The sequence below is a fragment of the Triticum urartu genome, chromosome 7A (assembly GCF_056163025.1).
Source record: "Triticum urartu cultivar PI428250 chromosome 7A, HENAU_Tu73, whole genome shotgun sequence".
In the NCBI taxonomy this organism is placed as follows: Eukaryota; Viridiplantae; Streptophyta; class Magnoliopsida; order Poales; family Poaceae; genus Triticum; species Triticum urartu.
Window position 1 is genome coordinate 656,715,462 of NC_141879.1, and position 19,045 is coordinate 656,734,506.

The 19,045-nt window shown below is 42.1% G+C and overlaps 2 protein-coding genes across 5 annotated transcripts; both read right to left on the bottom strand.

Moving 5' to 3' along the window:
• Positions 1-2,576: 2,576 nt before the first annotated feature.
• On the bottom strand, positions 2,577-3,946 carry LOC125524969 (putative phospholipase A2 homolog 2). Its single transcript, XM_048689995.2, has 2 exons — positions 3,186-3,946; positions 2,577-3,085 (listed from the first exon to the last, which is right to left on the bottom strand). Exons 1-2 carry the CDS (start codon positions 3,346-3,348, stop codon positions 2,736-2,738), a joined length of 513 nt encoding a protein of 170 aa, XP_048545952.1. The 5' UTR covers positions 3,349-3,946; the 3' UTR covers positions 2,577-2,735.
• Positions 3,947-4,193: 247 nt separating this feature from the next.
• LOC125524968 (uncharacterized) lies at positions 4,194-13,447 on the bottom strand. Of its 4 annotated transcripts, none has more exons than XM_087538062.1 (20): positions 13,222-13,447; positions 11,610-11,775; positions 11,436-11,517; positions 11,279-11,356; positions 11,096-11,155; positions 10,908-11,012; positions 10,261-10,371; positions 9,447-9,488; positions 8,796-8,894; positions 8,659-8,723; positions 8,414-8,532; positions 8,225-8,337; positions 8,084-8,126; positions 7,902-7,993; positions 6,863-6,911; positions 5,700-5,770; positions 5,049-5,171; positions 4,853-4,968; positions 4,701-4,746; positions 4,194-4,598 (listed from the first exon to the last, which is right to left on the bottom strand). In XM_087538062.1, the coding sequence occupies exons 2-20, from the start codon at positions 11,753-11,755 to the stop codon at positions 4,566-4,568; spliced, it is 1,593 nt and encodes a 530-aa protein (XP_087394188.1). In that variant the 5' UTR covers positions 11,756-11,775; positions 13,222-13,447; the 3' UTR covers positions 4,194-4,565. The 4 variants fall into 4 exon arrangements, with proteins under 4 accessions (XP_087394188.1, XP_087394187.1, XP_048545949.1 ...); XM_087538061.1 differs by having other exon boundaries at positions 5,049-5,168; positions 8,635-8,723; XM_048689992.1 differs by having other exon boundaries at positions 8,635-8,723.
• Positions 13,448-19,045: the final 5,598 nt, after the last annotated feature.

Here is a 19,045-nt window from a genome sequence, read left to right on the forward strand (position 1 = left end):
ACCTTAACTCACGGATGGTAATCAATCTCCAAACAAAGGAAACAATACATAGAGGGAGCAGTAAATAAACTCCCTTTCTTATGACATATATATGATCTTCCCTTCCCTCTCCGTTGTCGAGCGTTCTTGATTCTCGAGACCGTTGCTTGGGATGCGTCACTGGGCCGCGACGGTGCCGGAGGACGAGGACGGCGAGGCCGGGTGCTGCGGCACCGCGTTGGCCGCGGCCGGTGAAGGGGGCAAAGAAGGGCGGCTTCCCACCTCCCATAGTTTTTTTGGTACCTCCTCCCACCTTCGCTAGTTTTTTCATAGATTTTTTTGTCCCCTCCCTCCACCTCATTGGTTTACTTTCGCGTCACCCTCTCACACAACGAAAAAAAATTGAACAGATCGGAACTTTCCATACTAGCGCAAGTTATTTAGTAATGTAGAATCAATCACGAATAATCTCTAAAATAAAATCTAAATTAATTAACCTTACCTTAAATCACTCAATCACATTAATTAGAAAGCAAATATTTGATTTTCAGAAAAATTGCTCAATCACGTTAACCTTACCTTAACTCACGGATGGTAATCAATCTCCAAACAAAGGAAACAATACATAGAGGGAGCAGTAAATAAACTCCCTTTCTTATGGCATGTATATGATCTTCCCTTCCCTCTTTGTTGTCGAGCGTTCCTGATTCTCGAGACCGATGCTTGGGCTACGTCACTGGGTCGCGACGGTGCCGGAGGACTAGGACGGTGAGGCCGGGTGTCGCGGCACCACGTTGGCCGCGGCCGGTGAAGGGGGCGAAGAAGGGCGGCTTCCCACCTCCCATGGTTTTTTTTGGTACCTCCTCCCACCTTCGCTGGTTTTTTTCGTAGATTTTTTTGTCCCCTTCCTCCACCTCATTGGTTTATTTTTGCGTCACCCTCTCATACAACGAAAGAAATCTGAATAGATCAGAACTTTCCATACTGGCGCAAGTTATTTAGTAATATAGAATCAATCACAAACAATCTCTAAAAATAAAATCTAAATTAATTAACCTTACATTAAATCACTCAATCACATTAATTAGAAAGAAAATATTTGATTTTCAGAAGAAAAAAAATCGCTCAATCACATTAACCTTACCTTAACTCACGGATGGTAATCAATCTCCAAACAAAAGAAACAATACATAGAGGGAGCAGTAAATAAACTCCCTTTCTTATGACATGTATATGATCTTTCCTTTCCTCTCCGTTGTCGAGCGTTCTTGATTCTCGAGACCGATGCTTGGGCTGCGTCACTGGGTCGCAACGGTGCCGGAGGACGAGGACGGCGAGGCCGGGTGCCGCGGCACCGCGTTGGCCGTGGCCGGTGAAGGGGCGGAAGAAGGGCGGCTTCCCTGGACCTGGCTGTGGTCGTGGCCCTGTGAGTTGGTGCGGTGGAAGCGGCACTTGAAGGACCCGGCGTGAGTGGCCGACGTGCAGACGCACTTGGAAGCGGGCCTGTGGCCCGTGCCGGACGGCACCGACGCCGACCAGGGCCACCTCCTCCGCGTATTCTTGGAGCTGTGGCTGGCCGAATTACATGAAATTAATTCCCTCAGTTGTGGTGGCAAATATAATACACATAATCCATATTGTTATGCACTAGCGTGTGTGTGAAATAGATGGATTATGATCCCGTACCCAATAAGATGGATATGTGTGTGTGTGTGTGTTAGAGAGAGAGAGGGAGAGGGGTGAGAGAGTGAGGAAGAAGGAGGGAGAGAGTGTGTGTGTGAGGATTTGATGGTAAAAAAGATCGCCAATGTAACTTGATATGTATGAGAATATTAATATTGAACTCTTTAAGTTAATGTGGCCCCGTTACAACGTACATGTGTTCTTCTAGTTAGAATTAGAAACACAACCGAAGAGAGAGGAGGCACGATGCAGTGCAGCTCAATAATCCTACATCTACGTACAAGTTACTTAATCATATGTAACTTTTCTAACCAATACTCTTCCCCCCCCCCCTTGATTTTGAAGGGGGTGGGCCCTTCCTCCCCCATCGATTCAATCCCATGTCTACGCGTTAACTTTTACGTAAAAACTCTATGTAAGTTTAAGTAGGTGTAGCATTACTCCAATGCAGCTTATGTGTGACTCTCATCTATACCTGGCCATTCTTTGGGCCGGGCCGGGCCAACCAAAGCCCGACACAAAAAACCCAGGCCCGAGCCCGGCCTGGTCCGGCCGTCGGGCCTAAAAATCGGGCCCGAGCCCGGCCCATCACACTAAAAGCCCGTCGGGCCTTGGACCACGGGCCGGGCCTCTTCCTTAAATGGTGAAATCAACGGGCTCGGCCCGGCCTGGGCTTCGGGCTCAAAACCTAGGCCCGAGGCCAGCCCATGGACAAGGTTGGGCCAGGCCGGGTCGGGCTTTTTCGGACCGGGTCGGGCTGCCCATGGCCAGGTATACTCCCATCTCTCTTCGTGTGCTCTTACACAAACCCGTCCACAAATTGCTGCCAGACGGAAATGGAGCGGAAGTGCAACCAGACGGAACAGGGGTAGTAACAAGGATGTCAAAAAACCGGAGGGAATCCAGAGTAGTAGTAGAACCACACAAAAATCCATTCAATAAATAATCCACCATCTGGACACCGGTCCACCATTTTACTGGTTGCTAGGCCACCGATCGACTTCAACCGGACCACACCTCCTCCACGGACCTCCAAATCAAACGCGCATCAACAGTAGCGACTAGCAAGCGAGCTACTTCGCCGGGGCCGGCGCCGGCGCTCTGCGCAGGATGCTCCCGGCGTACACGGCGGCCTCGAGGATGGAGGTGATCTCGTCGGCGACGTCCGTGGCGTTGCAGCTGTTCCCCTCGAACGTCGTCAGCACGGCCTCCACGCCGCCGCCCGCCGCCGCGGCCGCCGTCCTCACGGCGGCCACGCAGTCCAGCAGGCTCTGGTTGCACCACATGTTGAGGTAGTCGTCGGTGGCCTGGACGCAGGCGTCGTGGAGCATGCAGCAGGCGTCGAGGGCGTCGCAGGGGGGCTCGCCGGGGCACCCCGTGTAGGACACGCCGCAGTACTTGCCGTACCGCATCAGCGGAGCCTCTGGTACAAGCATGCGTACCCTCCGGTATGAGCGAGAGATACAGAGAGATGGCGGTGCATATCGCAACCGGTCGGCGGCAGGCACGGACGGCGTACGTACCTAAGGTGCCCGTGCAGTACGCGGACTCGCACGTCCGGCTGCACTTCTGGTCGCCGTCGGGGCTGGACGGCGGCGACGCTGCCCCGAAGATGCCGCCACGGGCCAGCGAGCGGCCGGCGGCGGCGAGCAGCAGGAGGAGAGGGAGGAGGCGACCGGTGTGCATTTTTCACCGTGTGTTTATGATTTGGCCGGGCTGCCAGAAGGAGGATGGCGGTGAGCTAAGAGCTACCTCTAAGCCTCCAACTGTTGGCCGTGTATGAGTGTGCCAGTGTGGTGGTGGTTTTGGAGGTTCAGCGAAGTGGTGTTTGTTGGTATGGTAGTAGCTCTGGTGGCAGTTTGGTGGCGCCGTTGGGAAATTGGATGGGTTAGTTTAAGTGTTCAACGGTGACTTTCCCCGCAAAAGGAAAGAAAAAACAGTTACTTCAAAGGGCCAGGGGATAACGAGCTATTGAATAGAAGTGTCTTCTTCTGATTGCCTGCTACAGCCTACAAGCAAAAGGCCAGGGGATTAGGCTCAGGCATCCTCTGAATAAAGATATACCGTTGTTCGGATTGGTTGTTTTGGTAGTTGAACGTACTCAACGGCATGGTTGGTTCGTACTCAACGGCATGGTACTCCCTGGCTCCGTTACGCAAATGAAACCTGCGGTCAGGTCCAAGTAGCAAGTTATTTTCCTTCCTTTGTGGGTAGGTCCAAGCACAAAGTTTAACCACTACAAAGGTTCGGAGATATCTCGGCTAGCTAAGCAACCTACCGTCCTTGCGCATATTTAATAAAGATCTACAATAACATACTCCCTCCGTCCCATAATGTAAGACGTTAACGTCTTACATTATGGGACGGAGGGAGTACCATTTTCTACTATTTCACATATATACTCAGGCAGCTTCTATCTTTCTTCAAATAAGTGGAAGGTACTTTAGTTCTTCGAAACGCATTGGGAGTTTAATAGCAGCAACAAACAATGCACACGTTACATTATGGGAGTTGCGACCGTTATCAGCAGCTGTACTGGCAAACTATCTCCGCTATCGAATAACTCAGAAATTGATTACATTAATCGACTTGCTCAAGGTTTACCAGCAAGTGCAGTCCCAGGTCTAATTAATAACCTAGAGGGGGCAGTAAAGAGATAAAAAAAATGTAAAGAAGAGAAAATCGGAGGGGAACAAAAAAAAGACACTACAGAAAATTACAGTATTATACACAAAATAACCTAGGAGGACCACCCAGCCTTTTTCTGTTGCTTAACGCCTCTACACAAATCTTTAGAATGCATGGTATAATCAAGAACGCCTTCCACCTTCTGGCAAAAAAATGTTGAACACTGCACAAACCAATAAGAACTCCTCTAGACGGGAATCTCTGGTTCGACACGTCTAAGCCTTGCCTTTCCTTTTAGCATCTAATGCCTGCATTGAATTCAGTTTCAGTCAGTCATAATAAAGTAACAATAAGATTTAAGGAGCCATACATCGTACACAGGAAGTCAAAATATCCTACAGAAGAGATACCTTATTCTGGAAAGTTCGCATGACCAATACGATTAGATCGCGTAGCCTGCAGAAGTATCACTCAGTCAGATATATGATTTTTTTCACCCTTTGTAGAAAAAAACATTAAACAAAAGGTTAGAAGTTTGAGAAGGTAAGGTAACAGTTGGCACCTAACGTCGTTATCCTCATTATTGGGCTCCGTTATTCCCTGTGTATTAAATGGTAGATTTACACCACCAGAACTTACTAAAACAAATTGAGTAGTTCGTCCATTGGGAATTTTCGTCTGCAAAGAAAAATCATATAATATCTCTCAGGAGCAAACATAAATACTGAGTGAATAAATGTGCCTGTCAAACAATGTACCTGTAGATTTGGTGAATATTTCTCGTCAATTACAACTTCATCCTTGTGGCTGAAGTTTATTTGATATCCAGTTCGTCTAAGGACCAACGTGGCATGTTCCCATTCTTCAGGAGAATACCCCTGCTGTGAAAGGAACGCAGATGTAAGCCCCCACTAATAGTTTAGGAGCAATTTTGCTATCGAACTAACGAGAGCCTATTTTGAGCACAACCATCTTGGTAAACTAGATGCATCGTCAACAAGCTAACAAACCGAGAATATTCTGAGCTTAATGCTGTCAGTTTTGAACAAATCACATTAACAATCATTTCTGCCAGCCCTACTCGTGACCCTTCTATTGTACAGAATACCCTTAATCAAATCGAGCAACTGTTTTAAGTCTATGGTTCTAATTAAAAAAAATAGCTAGAAAGATGCCATCCATTTCTTCAATTTGAAGTGCTAACTCTGTAGTTTATCAGACACAAAATGTAACAGAAGAATATTGTAAGCATATGGAGGGTCACAAGTTTAAGCTACATCAACAACAACACATAACTTGTAAAATATGATTGATGGCATCATCAAGAAGCCTTCCAAGTGAACATTCTGTTTACTTCAAAGGGTATCGAATTTTACTTCAGGCAGAATAATAAATACTTCGTGGCATACCAGGACATAAACATCAAAGTCGGCTCTCCCCCTTGAAATACATATATTGATGTCATTCTGCATTTCTTGATCTGCATAATATAGAACAGAACTTGGATAATTCTAAGAAAATGAAGTGTAAATCAACTGCAGAGCTATTCTAAGAATAGTCCACAAAACTTGAAAATGTATGTACACTATACCTCATCTTTTTCGAGAAAACGCAAAGAACTAAACCCTATATTATCATGTGTGACAAGGTATGGAAAATTACCAAAAAAAACCTACATTAACCAAAGAACTAAACCCTATATTATCATGTGCGATAAGGTATGGAAAATTACCACAAAACCCTATATTACGCATAGAACCAAATCCCAATCCCTAATACCCTATATTACCACAAAACTTGAAAATGTAAGTTCACTAACTTTGGTGGTCTTCAGGAGTATGTGTAAGTAAGCATTGCCATCCCCTTCAAGTTCTTTCAGATGAGCAAAATAATGACACAAACATACATGTTTCCTATCCATAAGTTGAGTACAAGTCTGTAACTCATTTTCTACAAAATGCACTTTCCCACAAGCATGTACCATCATTACGAGCATTCAGTTTTTGTTTTCAAGAAAAGAAATGCAAAGAATTTTAATTATGTCTAGAGTAATAGTGTTATTCAAAAAATTAGCACTCCCTCCTATTCATATTACTTGCCGCTCAAACGGATGTATCTAGCACTGAAATACATCTAGATACATCCGTTTCAGCGACAACTAATATGGATGGGAGGGAGTATCAGTGTATCACGACCCTGCCATGGAAGATGGTATGTACAGTGGCAAGCACGCAACAGCAGGAAAGGCTAAAATATAGTCTATGGTTAATTTAAATTAAATTAATATTAAGGGGTTGATTTATCAAACATGATAAAACATAGAAAAAGGCATTTCATGTAGATGAACTTCCACTTTACCAACAGGATACAATGGACTACTAATTAATAGTAGTGTCTCGAGATCCCGCAAAAAAAGAGTAGTGTCTCGACATTTTCTATATTCAAAATATGGAAGTGAGAATACATCAATTGCAAACGTTGATCCAATAATATTAGAGCACAGCATGACAATATAACAATACATTCTATCAGGGATGCAAAAGAGGCAACGGTATATACATCATAAACTTACCACAAGTTATCTTGTTCTCATTGTTAGCAAACTCCCTCACCAAATCACCCTACAATCAAGCGGAGCAACTCATCAAACTCAAATCGCAAAAAAGTGCACTGTGAGTAAAACAAATTCAGAACTATCAGCTTAAAGATTCATGTGTCAGTGTTGTACAAAATTTTATTTCAGACCAAAGCATTTAGAAACAATTTGCAACTACATTCTATCACCTACATAATAAATATGATAGTCTGCAAGCTAAAAGAACTACAAATGGAAATTAAGATGGGAACTTCCTGTGCAAACTATCAGTTTTAGAAAAAAGAATCAAGAAACACTCGGATAAACAGGTTTTGTAAAAAAAGCCAGATGGTCATAGGCTTATGCCTATATCAAATCAAGAAATAGCACTTAATTGATAGGGTTGTGCTTTACAGGCTGTTCAGTAGGCAAATAGTTCACACACTGATGCATCAAATGGTGAAACAAAAATAACAAAACAAAATCAGCACATCAGGACACCAAGAGTGTCAAAAATACCAAAACTAGTTTATAACAATGGATGGGGGAGACTTAGCAAGTATATTTATAATAAGAGAAGCCACAAAATGCTTCAAAACCTGAGGGTAGCAAATCAGGTTCAAATCAAATATAGTGGTAAAAAGTTGAACATTTCAAATCGCAAGACCAGCATTTTAGTAAATCAAGGAAGAACTGGTCCTCCATAGTCAGTTTGGTCAATCTTTTAGTAAATCACAATTTACCAAAGTTGCAAAAACTGTGTAGCTTTAGGTTTTTTCAATGTACTGCAAAAAAAAACCCTTTAATAACTTTCCTAGTTTCAACAGAATAGCCAAGTTGCCGCTGGGAGAAATAGCATCTTCCTAAGTGGGTCCTTGGACAAACTTTTTCTATCAAACGTTGTGTCTTTGGTTCCTCCATTTGCAAACAACTGTTGTTCTATAATGTGTCTGGTATCTTCGAGACTTGAGTACTACATCACATGAGCTTGTAGTCTACAATACAAAATTACCCTAAATTAATACTTGTTAACAACCTGGCGGCCACTATCATCCATAGGAGTGCAGTCTACAGCAAGAAGAGTGCCAACATCATCTGCAGTAACCACATAGTCATACATCGTAGCACCTGAATTGCAGAAAATATAGAACTAGTCAGTGTAGCTACTTTTTCTCTGAACATTATCACATGGCTTGTAGGACAAATTTCCTTCTTTACCTTCAATAGAATACCTGGTGCCATCTTCATGACAGCGAACCCACTGAAAACAACATTTCCAAGAGAGAAGTTTTATTGCAGCATTTCGAAATTCCCAGCAAAGATAAAAGAATCAGAATCCAGAGTCAGAACACAACATACCTGGAAATTACAAAGTGTAGTACCATTTGTAGGGAAACCACATGCTCTTAAAGTAGATCCTGGCCTAGGATCGCCGACAATTTGAAATCCCTCAATACCAGGTAATGGATCACCTAGGTTAAAAGTATGTATATATCAAAGGATATGATCTAGAATCTTTTTTGGTTAAAATATTAGCTATTAATTTACCATCAGCTGAGTACTCTTGAGTATCATTCCTATAGAACTGTGAGTCATCATCTAATCTTGCTTCTCTAGGACCAGGATTTTCTTCAAAATAATTAGAGTGAGTAGGAGCTACCATATCCCTGAAAGGCAGTGCCAGAAACAGAGGTCAACATTCTTCCATGTCGATGACATATTTGACTGGATAGTCAGTAACACTATTTCAAAATCTAAACTAAGCATACTGATTAAAAGTGGATCCATTGTACATTTGCTCAGCATGTCGATCATTTGGATCTTGAGCATACTGAGGGAAATTGTTCCTGTTCGCAACCTGTAAATAGGAAACAATTATATGTCAAGCTACAATGTTAAACAAGCTATTTGCAGGTTCATGTTATCATACCATATTGTAAGATGAGGAAGTGTCGTTTCTCAACGGAGTTGCTTGTTGAGGATTGGGATTATATATGTTTCCAGGTTGACTTATATCGCCTAAACTGTCCTGAATCAGTATAATCAATCAACTGAGTGCCTTAAAAAACAAATATTTTAGTAGATACTAAAATTACTATTAATAGGCTTCAGTAACATAGAAGGTAAAAAGGCTCGTAATCAGCAATTAAAGACAACAACAACAAAGCCTTTAGTCCCAAACAAGTTGGGGTAGGCTAGAGGTGAAACCCATAAGATCTCGCAACCAACTCATGGCTCTGGCACATGGATAGCAAGCTTCCACACACCCCTGTCCATAGCTAGTTCTTTGGTGATAATCAGCAATTAAAGACACAACTACATATTCAGTCATGCAGAGTCATACACAAAGCTATTCAGCAAACCAAAATACTTCAATAAGCATTTGTTCAAATGTAAGTAGTATTGACTATAATCTGGTTTTTTTGTGCCAACTTATCCAAACTTGAGAAGTTTTAGCAATCTTGGTGACACACACACACACAATCCATATGTGCCAACACGGGACTTCGAATAGTCAAAATAATTCAGAGTTGAATACTTCACCGGCTTGAAGATGCATAGCTGAGCTGAGGTCACTTACATTTAACGATCTGATCTTCCATTGCATCTGTTGGTACAAGCGCTGAAAATTGTGGTCAAAAGAAAGATGTTACATATCCATGTTAACCACTGGGCACAGAGTTTAAAAAAGACACTGGTAAATGACTCCATCATAAATACTAGACTAGGCATTCTGCATCAAGCAATTGAACAATAACTGAGCAAACCAGAAAAACATGGTAGTATAACAGATATCTTAACTAAGATAGCAAAATAAAACTCCAGTCCCATAGAGCTATTATGATGGCAGTTAAAATCGCATACATATCAAAGATGCAGAATATGTTTCACTTGACGCTTAACAGATAGAACTGAATTCTTCACCAACAAACAGGCCTTTAAAGTCAAACCTTGTAATGAAAATATTTTTTGTAAATAATATAGCACGCAGCCACTAACTACCCTGTTGTGTCTCAAGTCGACAGTACATTATACTCAATAAAAGGGATAAAACTTGGATAAAGTTTATGTAAAGATGTGAAGGTATCTATCAGACAATTTGGGGGAATCTATTGTCGAGCCTTTGATAAGGAGTGGATCCGTTATGTCCATATTAAGTCTGCATTGACATCAATAATATTTCCTACCATGTCCAGTAAACATCATACATTATACTGGGCATTAGCAAAACATAGCTAATACAGCTCTAGCTCATACAAGTAAATCAATCCTTATGAACCAAATCATTATTATTACCATCCAAGTAATAAAGAAACTAATTTGGGCAAATACAAAAGTATGTATGTACTTCCTGGCAAGAACAATTTAAAAGTAACTGACCAAATAAGAGTTACCTTTGTAACCGTTGTAATGGTTGAAGGATATATTTGAGGTGGGCGAACATCGTATTCTGCTAACATACCAAGCAATGAAGAAGTGAACAAGTAAAGCTCTTCTTCCTCACCCTACAAGGTTTCAACCGTATGTTTCTGAATTCTTAGTGACAATAAAAAATCATGTACTACATAATCTAGTTCATATTAAATGGTAGATAACAATGAACTGAAGTTGCCTCATGCAACAAACTAGGACTACCACTGCATATGCCACTGTAAAGTCAGTTGCATAGAATAAATGCCACTCAACAACTCCCTGAAATGCAGGCCAGGGAATCAGGACCCACTTAGCATTTATCTAGATCACAAAATATTTTGGTCGGATGCAATGCAACTAAAGATATGCAATCATGCAACAGCAACAGTAAAGGGGCTACAGCATCTAAAGAAAGTAATGCACGCATTTGTATAATTTTGCCACATTATTTATATGTTTATAATGCTGTATTTAATACAGTAATAAATAGTCAATTACACGCAACACCCAACCCTTTATAAAAAGGGCCACCTGGATGACTAAGCATATTGGTGGTAGTAGTGGCAAAAATGGATATATCATAAAGAGGCTTGAGCATACATTCTTGAAATGTACAATAGCACCATACTTTTAGTTCATTTGCCAATCTCATATTTTCTTCAATGTGGTTTTTTTTCTCATTCAGTTGCTTCAAAGCACCAGATATAGCATCTTCCTGCCTCTCGTCAACAGCCTGTCATAGTAATATACTTTTATTAGCACAAGACTTTACAAATTGGTCGTGCAGCAAATGTAAATCGTATCATTCATATAGACCATCCTCAAGTCTGAAAGCTTCCTCTCCAGAATATGTTTTTCGCTCAGCAGCTGCAGCTCCTACCAACACAGAAAATAATAACTGCAGTTATGGGTTACACAGAGGTGGTAAATCAAAAGGGAAGGACAGGGCACTTTTGCTTACAAATATGGTTAACTGATTCATAACCTTTAACATCATACCTTGAGAGATGCATCAGCAATTTGTTTGCGAAGCAACAGGATCTCTTCTTCCTGTGTCCGTGATCTAATGTAAAGCTCCTGCAAGAAAACATCATCGGGTTGAGAAATTGGAGCAAGTTCAGAAGATGCGGTAAATAGAAGGATCCCACACAGTTACCTTAGTTTCAGGATCCATCAAACGAGTATTAGGATCTTCTGCAATTAAGTCATTGCGGAGGGATGCGCCCTGGAGCGGATGCCTGCCAGCACACGACATAGCCTCATTTCTCAGAAAATGGAATACAATCTAATAATGCACCTAGAATAGTTAACTTTCCCACGAGTGAAGGACCTGACTAGAGTGTCGGAGTTCGGAATGAAGGGTTTAGCATCACCATTTTGCAAGCCATAGTCCCTAACAGACAAGCTGGTAAGCTCATTCCCTGGACGATGACCTGCGCCAATGAAATCAACAGGGGCATCGAATGGATCTCGCATATTCTCCTCCCGTGATCCTCCTATAGAAGATGAGATCACCATGTTAACCTAACGAAACCAAACTGGATGTTCCTTAAGAGTCTAACCTAAAAAAAAATCACATGCACAGCTACACAGACAACCAAGCAACGTTTGAACTTCTACATGGGTATCAAACAATCAAATAGTCTTTCGCTCCCAATGGACCGGTAAAGCAAGGCATTAAACCTCCCATGATTTCTTCCTCTATTCCCAAGCACCTGTTTCTGGAATACAAATTTTCAAACTCCAAACAGCACTCACTTGATGATCATGAACCAACAATATTGCATACAATCTCAAGTTGACCAGAGAAAAAATTGAGCTCCAAAACTAACATATAATTTCTTCCTCGATTCCCAAGCACCTGTTTCTAGAATCATTTATCCAAACTCCAGACAATGTTCACGCGACTATCACGGCCCAACAAACATCGAGCTCCAAAACCAACATTTCTCAGCCAAGCAATGCATCACAGCACCAGCACGGCCCCATGACTAACCTCCCTACCAAGTACTCGCGCACGAACCAAATCTGTAGGGCAAGCGGAAAGAAAAGCACACAACCCTTCCATGAAGCGGGAAATCAAAGCTGCGCTGGCACCCGTGCAAAGCCGAATCACAGCTACGGCGCACCCAAATCAGGGGAGGCGGCTCCTTTAGAAGATGAGAGCACCAGCCTTGACAATCACACGACACAAACACATGTGGAAATTGCGCGCTTACAAGGTCGCAAAGACATTAACCTGACCAAACCTAACTGGACGATCCCTAAATACTCCAACCTGAACAAAAATCACATGCACAGACTACCAGACAACCAATCGTTTTTTGAACTTCTACATGGGTGTCAAACAACCAAATATCCCTTCGCGTCCAATGACCGGCAAAGCAAGGCATTAAACCTCCCATAATTTCTTCCTCTATTCCCAGGCACCTGCTTATGGAATCCAAAATTTCAAACTCCAAACGAAGTTCACCCTGGACGATCACGGCCCAACGAACATCACATACCATCTAACACAGGCCAGAGATAACATTGAGCCTTACAACCACCATATAATTTCTTCCTCAATTCCCAGGCACCTGTTTCTAGAATCAATTTCGTTTCCAAACCCCAAACGACGTCCACCCGACGATCAAGAGCCAGCAAACATCGCATACCACCTAACACAGGACATAAAAAAAAATCTAGCTCCAAAACTGGCATTTCTCAGCCAAGCAATGCGTCACGGCACCAGCACGGCCCCATGACTAACCTGCCTACCACTTGCGCACGAATCCAATCCGCAGGGCGAGCAGGAATAAAAATATAAAAAGCACAGGGCCCTTCCGCGAAGCGAGGGAATCACGGCGGCAGCGGCGGCGGCGCTGGTGCGAGGCCCGAATCGCGGCTACGGCGCGGCGCCCGAATCGGGGGGAGGAGGGAGGGGGGTTCCGAGCGCGCACCTGCGTCGGGGTAGGGTTGGACGGGGAGGAGACGGGCGCGGCGCAGCGGGGTCCTTCGAGGCGGGTTCCGGGAGGGGACGGGGAGGGAGGCCCCGTCGTCGCCGCCCGCGCTGTCGCGCTCTGCTTCCGCCGAGGAAGCGACGAGGAAGGGACGGGGGGAGGGGCCGGGGGTGGAAGGACGGCCAGCGAGTGAGAGAGAGAGAGGAATGGCAGCGAAGGGGAGAGACGGGTACGTGCGCCGTGGAGAGTACGCGTGGTTTGGGCCGGGTCGACCCGGGTGGCGCGGGTTCCACTGGGCCAGGTTTTATGGCCACGTCCGCCGTAGCTTCGACTCAAGCGAACGTACAGTTGGCCGGCCCAAGTACGTTCGATTTTCCTTCTTTTCCTCTTGTTTTTTTACTTTTGTTTACATTTCGGAAATATTATATATTTCAAAAAATAATTTACTTTAAACGTTCGTCACACGTTTAAGAAACTTTTATAGTGTGGTGTGCAAAAACTTTTGATAGCATTAAAAAATGTATGTCACATTGAAAAAATATGTTCGTGGCGTTTAAAAAAAACATTTATACAACCTAAAGAACTGTTTGTGTAGTCTTAGACAATATTTTGAACCATTCAAAGAAAACTTGACATTTAAAAAATCATGCATTTCATAAAACATGTTTGTGATATTTATTATTTTTAAATATAATATAATATATATATATATATATATATGTGTAGTTTAAGACATATTTAATGCCATTCAAAAATGGTCAAACTGTATTTGATAGTTCTTTTAACATGCATTTGAAAAAAAGTGTTTGAAACATGTATTTGGAAAATGTTCAACGTGTATCAAAAAATGCTCCACAAGTATATGAAATTGTACAATGTGTGGTAGACATGTGTTGGAAAGAGAAAAAGAAAGAAAAAACGAAGTAAACCGGTAAAGAGATGCTGAAAAGCCAAAGAAAACTGATGACACAGCCGAAGAAACAAACTGAAAACCAAAAGGAAAAAAACTAGAAAGAAAAAGGGAAGAAAACTAAAAGAAAACTGGAACAAAACCATGAGACTAGGCCGGCCCACTAAAGGAACACCATTGGGCCGACGCTATCTTTCATGTTGTAGTAAGTGATTTATAGCTCCGGCGGTGCGTAACGGAAGAACACCGAGCAAATGCGGCTGCGCTGGCAATTTGGCCTAGCACATTAGCACCCCGTGCGGCTCCTTTGCTCGATTAATAAGAACACTTTGCCCAGTAAGCAAGGAAAATTGGCTCCGCTCGATCATAATTTGGTCGGTTTCCTAGAATAAAAACATTCTTGAATTTTTTTATTTTTTTATGATTTATAAAAATGTTTGTGAATTTCTAAATATTCATGAGTTTCTTTTAAAAAGTTGGTAAATTTTAAATATTGTCTTCAATTTAAAATGTTTTCTAAGTTAAAAATGTGCATGGATTTTATTTACAAATTCCAAAAATATTCATGGCTTTCAAAAAAAATCATGAAATTTAAAAATATTCCTGAATTTTAGAAAAAATACATATGAAATGATGAAAAAATATTCACACATTTAAAAATGAGGAAATGAAACATAAATGGAAAGGAAATGAAAAATAAATGGTAATGAAGTGAAATTTATTTAAAAAGAAAAAACAGAAGAAAACGGGACAAACTAGCAAAGAGGACAAAGAAAAAAAAGGAAAAACGGTTGGGGGAGGTTCTAAAACCTTCCCAAAATCAGTGGGAACAACAGTCGCACTGGGCGACCCTGTAAGTGCATCTAGTGTCACCCCTAGTTGGTTTTGGAGTATTGACGACAAACCTAGTTGAGGGACTAATGTGTTTGTGAGAATTACAGGATAACACAAGTAGAAGTTCTTCATTGATTCGGTTTTCCTATCAGAGATGACACCTAAAAATGTATGAAGACATTGATGTCAAAGGTGGTATGTGAAGATACTCACATTGAAGACTATGACAAGAGAAGACACCGCATGAAGCCTATGGAGCTCGAAGACTTAGATCTTTTGTAGTTCTGTTTCTTCTTTGTTGAGTCATAGGAACCACCGTACTATTAAGTGGGGTCCAGGTGAACCAGTCAGAATGACTGAAGTGATGCTTAACCAAAACCTATGTCTTCGAGTGAAGACTATGAGAGCGAAACTTGTCCAGAGTCGGACAAGTCAGCTTTGCTTGTAGCCCAAGTAAAGCTGCCGCGTGAGTTTGAAATCTGACCATTGAAACACGTGTCAGTTCCTTAATGACACAGGGTCATTTCGGACAAATCAGGTCGGATTGCCTAGTGGCTATAAATAGCCCACCCCCTACAACCATAAATGGTTGGCTGCTCAGAGTTAGAGTACGGCTTTTGTCGTTTGAGAGCAACCCACATTGAAGCCTTTGAGAGAGAATTCCTTACGAGGATAAAGCCCTAACCACCCAGAGCCAAAGAGTGTTAGGCATCACTTATGTCTTCTTGTCTGTGTGATCTGAAAACTTATTACACTTGAGGACTGTGAATCCTCCAGCCGGTTAGGCGTCGCGTTCTGAGCATCCAAGAGACATTGTGGATTGCCGATGAACGAAGTCTGTGAAGGTTTGGGAGTCTACCTTGAAGACTTACCAGAGTGATTGGGTGAGGTCTGTGTGACCTTAGCTCAAGGGGAATACGGTGAGGACTGGGTGTCCTGAGCTGCGTGTTCAGGACTGGGTGTCCGGGACTGTGTGTCCTCAGGTTTAAATACCTAGCCGCCCTAACCAGACATACAGTTGTCACAGCAACTGGAACTGGTCCAACAAATCATTGTCTTCAATGAGTCACTGGCTTCATCCTTCCCTTCCCTTTACTTACTGTTGGTCCTTATGAAGTCATTGTATGATTGCACTATCTTTTGTCTTCACTGAGTGACTGCGTGTTCTGTTTGGTTTCATAATATCTTCCTACCTGATCCTTACTACATTGCTGCTATTAGTTATTGTGCTTTCACTCCATTGAATACTTGACTATGGTTTGCTTAGTGTAGTCTACCTTCCGCTGCATGGTAATAGGTTTATTTCTATTGTTTGTCTTCATAACTTCCACGTTTTGAAGACTTTCATAAAAATCGCCTATTCACCCCCCTCTAGTCGATATAACGCATTTTCAGACCCATCTAACTACGCTAGGGGGGCATGATTTCTCGACTCCCATCGTGCTGCCCGACAACTAGTAGCCCATAACAGATGAGTTTATTGGGCATGGCTTCAGCTCTCTGATTCCAATTCGGCATCATGTACATTCTTTGAACACAAATTGTACATAACCAATGAGCAAGTACTAATGCTTATATACACACTAAACACAAATAAAACACAAGAATGTAATTGGATAACCCAAATAACCACTAACGAGCATCTATCTTATCTCGTATATACACATATTGTTATTTGATACTTAAAATTTCACCCATAATTTGGATAACCACAAAAGGTCGAAATATCATGCTAGAAAAAAAGTAGATTATCATATATACTCATATATAGCAATATTGTATCCTATAAACCGGATTTGGATTTGAACTGGATAGTGTTTGAATGTCAAAAGTCTCTTATCATATCTTATAATTTCTAATTCAGAAATGGTCCAAGTAAAAAAATCTTAATTCATCCTTACTTGTAAATTTATCAAAACTAACTAATTGCCCATGTGTTGCAACGAGGCATACATATTCTACCGGTTCAACACCAATTGTGCCCGACATATACCTTACACTTGCCATATTATAGATTCTTATAAGATTTGATTTGATTTGTGTATGGGTATGGCAAGACAAGTAAAGTTTTGTTTTAGTCGAGGTTTCGATAAGATATGATTTGATTGAATTAATGCAGGATGTAGTTTTGGGAGGAGGGATGACGGACAAGCGCACAAACACCAAACCTATCATCACAACTGCAGACTCCCTTGTAATAGTAAAGACTATTTTTGAACATTCTGGGAAAGAAGGCAATGTAGTTGCACCCACATTAGCTAGCTTGGCTTGGGGTTTTGACCCTAGGCCCCGGTTGAAGGGTAAATATTAGGTGATACCACATCTCACATGCTCCAATGCTCAAAATTTTAGAAAGCCACAATTAAATATTCTGAAAAAATTATGAATTTTTGTGAATTTTCACAAGACATGTATCTATAACCCCTAATAAATTCAGATCTGAATTAAAAGATACACACTGAGAAATAAAAAAGACAAATCTATCATGAATAGTGTCAAAAGAAGACAAATATGAGTAGTATAAAAAATGACACTATTCACATCTGGATTCGTCTTTTTACTTCTCAATGTGTATTTTGAATTTGGATCTAGACTTTTTTGGAGTTTGTAAGCACATGTCTTATAGAACACTCATCATCACACCCCATCAACACAAAGCCAGAGCCACCTATAAATTAGGCTTTTCATAGAAATGTAAACATAATAATGCATGTGTATATCCCTAAAATATTTAAAATAGTATTGGTTTTTTTGTGAAACACGATATAGACACTCGCTTACCACTGAAAGAATAAAGGCGTGAAATCCTAAAATATATCTAGGAAAATGCGAGCGTCTATGCAAAGTCTAGAACATGAAATCACGTATGTAGGTTCCACCACAAGAAACGTGACCAGCCGAGCTAGGCTCAATTGACATAACAATAATCCAAAGAAGAAAAATATTATTGTTTGTATTTTTAGGCCGGCCTCAGGTTTGGGACTTTAGGGTTGGGATTTTCCAATCCTGAACCGAGGGGTGCGGGTGTAAACATGGCAATTAATCATGGCTAATTTGGTCAGTTAGCATATCTGATTTGATATTTGCATATAACATGGAAAGGAGTACCATATCACAAATATCTTTACACTGCCCTCTTCTATGACTCCACCATTGCCTCCATTGGTGGCTCACCTGAAAGACATGATCTCCGCATCAAGATGTTCATCTTTAGCGCTCTCCAGAACTTGATGTTGGACAGTTGACCACTTCGATCGTCATGGTTACTCCCTACTAATTGATGCCTCTTCTGCGACATGCTCCTTTTATGGACAAACCCGACACAAGATATTGTCATGGTGTTGATCCACCACCTTGTTGTTGCAACCATATCAGTCATTTCGGTTCCTCGTGACACGGAAATGTTTGTCTTCTCTCACCATTTTGATTGCATGGTGGCTTTGGCGGCACAAAAATGGCTGTGTGTCCGATGGGCAGTGGCCCTCTATGCCCCTCCTTGTCCAGATCATCAAGGTATTGAAATATGAGATGGGCCTAGAGCCCATATGACAATTTCAGATTTGATCTCTAAGGGCCCATGTAGGTGGCATGACAAGGTGGTGGGAAGTTTAGTCCCACCCCGGAAGTGGAAGGAGAGTTGGAGTGGTTTATAAGGGATTCTCTTCCTCATGCTATTGGAGCTTGAGAAGAGATGAGGCCCTCGCGCACTCCTCCTTCTCCGCTCGCCTCACCGCGCCTCGCCGCGCCGCGCTGCGCCGCGGGTTGCGGGGTTGAGCCGAGCCGAGCTCACTCCTATGCGCTGGTTGACGCATATTTGCATGTGCGGTCTGCCAAGGACTTGTGGGAGGCGCTCGAATCTAAGTTCGGGGCTGCCGATGTAGGGAGCGAGATGTATATTATAGAGCAGTTCCATGATTACAAGATGGTTGAAAACCGTCCTGTATTGGAGCAGGCTCATGAGATAATATGCATTGTTAAGGAGCTTGAGCTTCTTAAGTGCGAGTTACCGGGCAAGTTTGTCGCGGGCTGCATAATCGCTAAGCTTCCCAATTCCCGGAGGAACTTTGCCACCACTCTGAA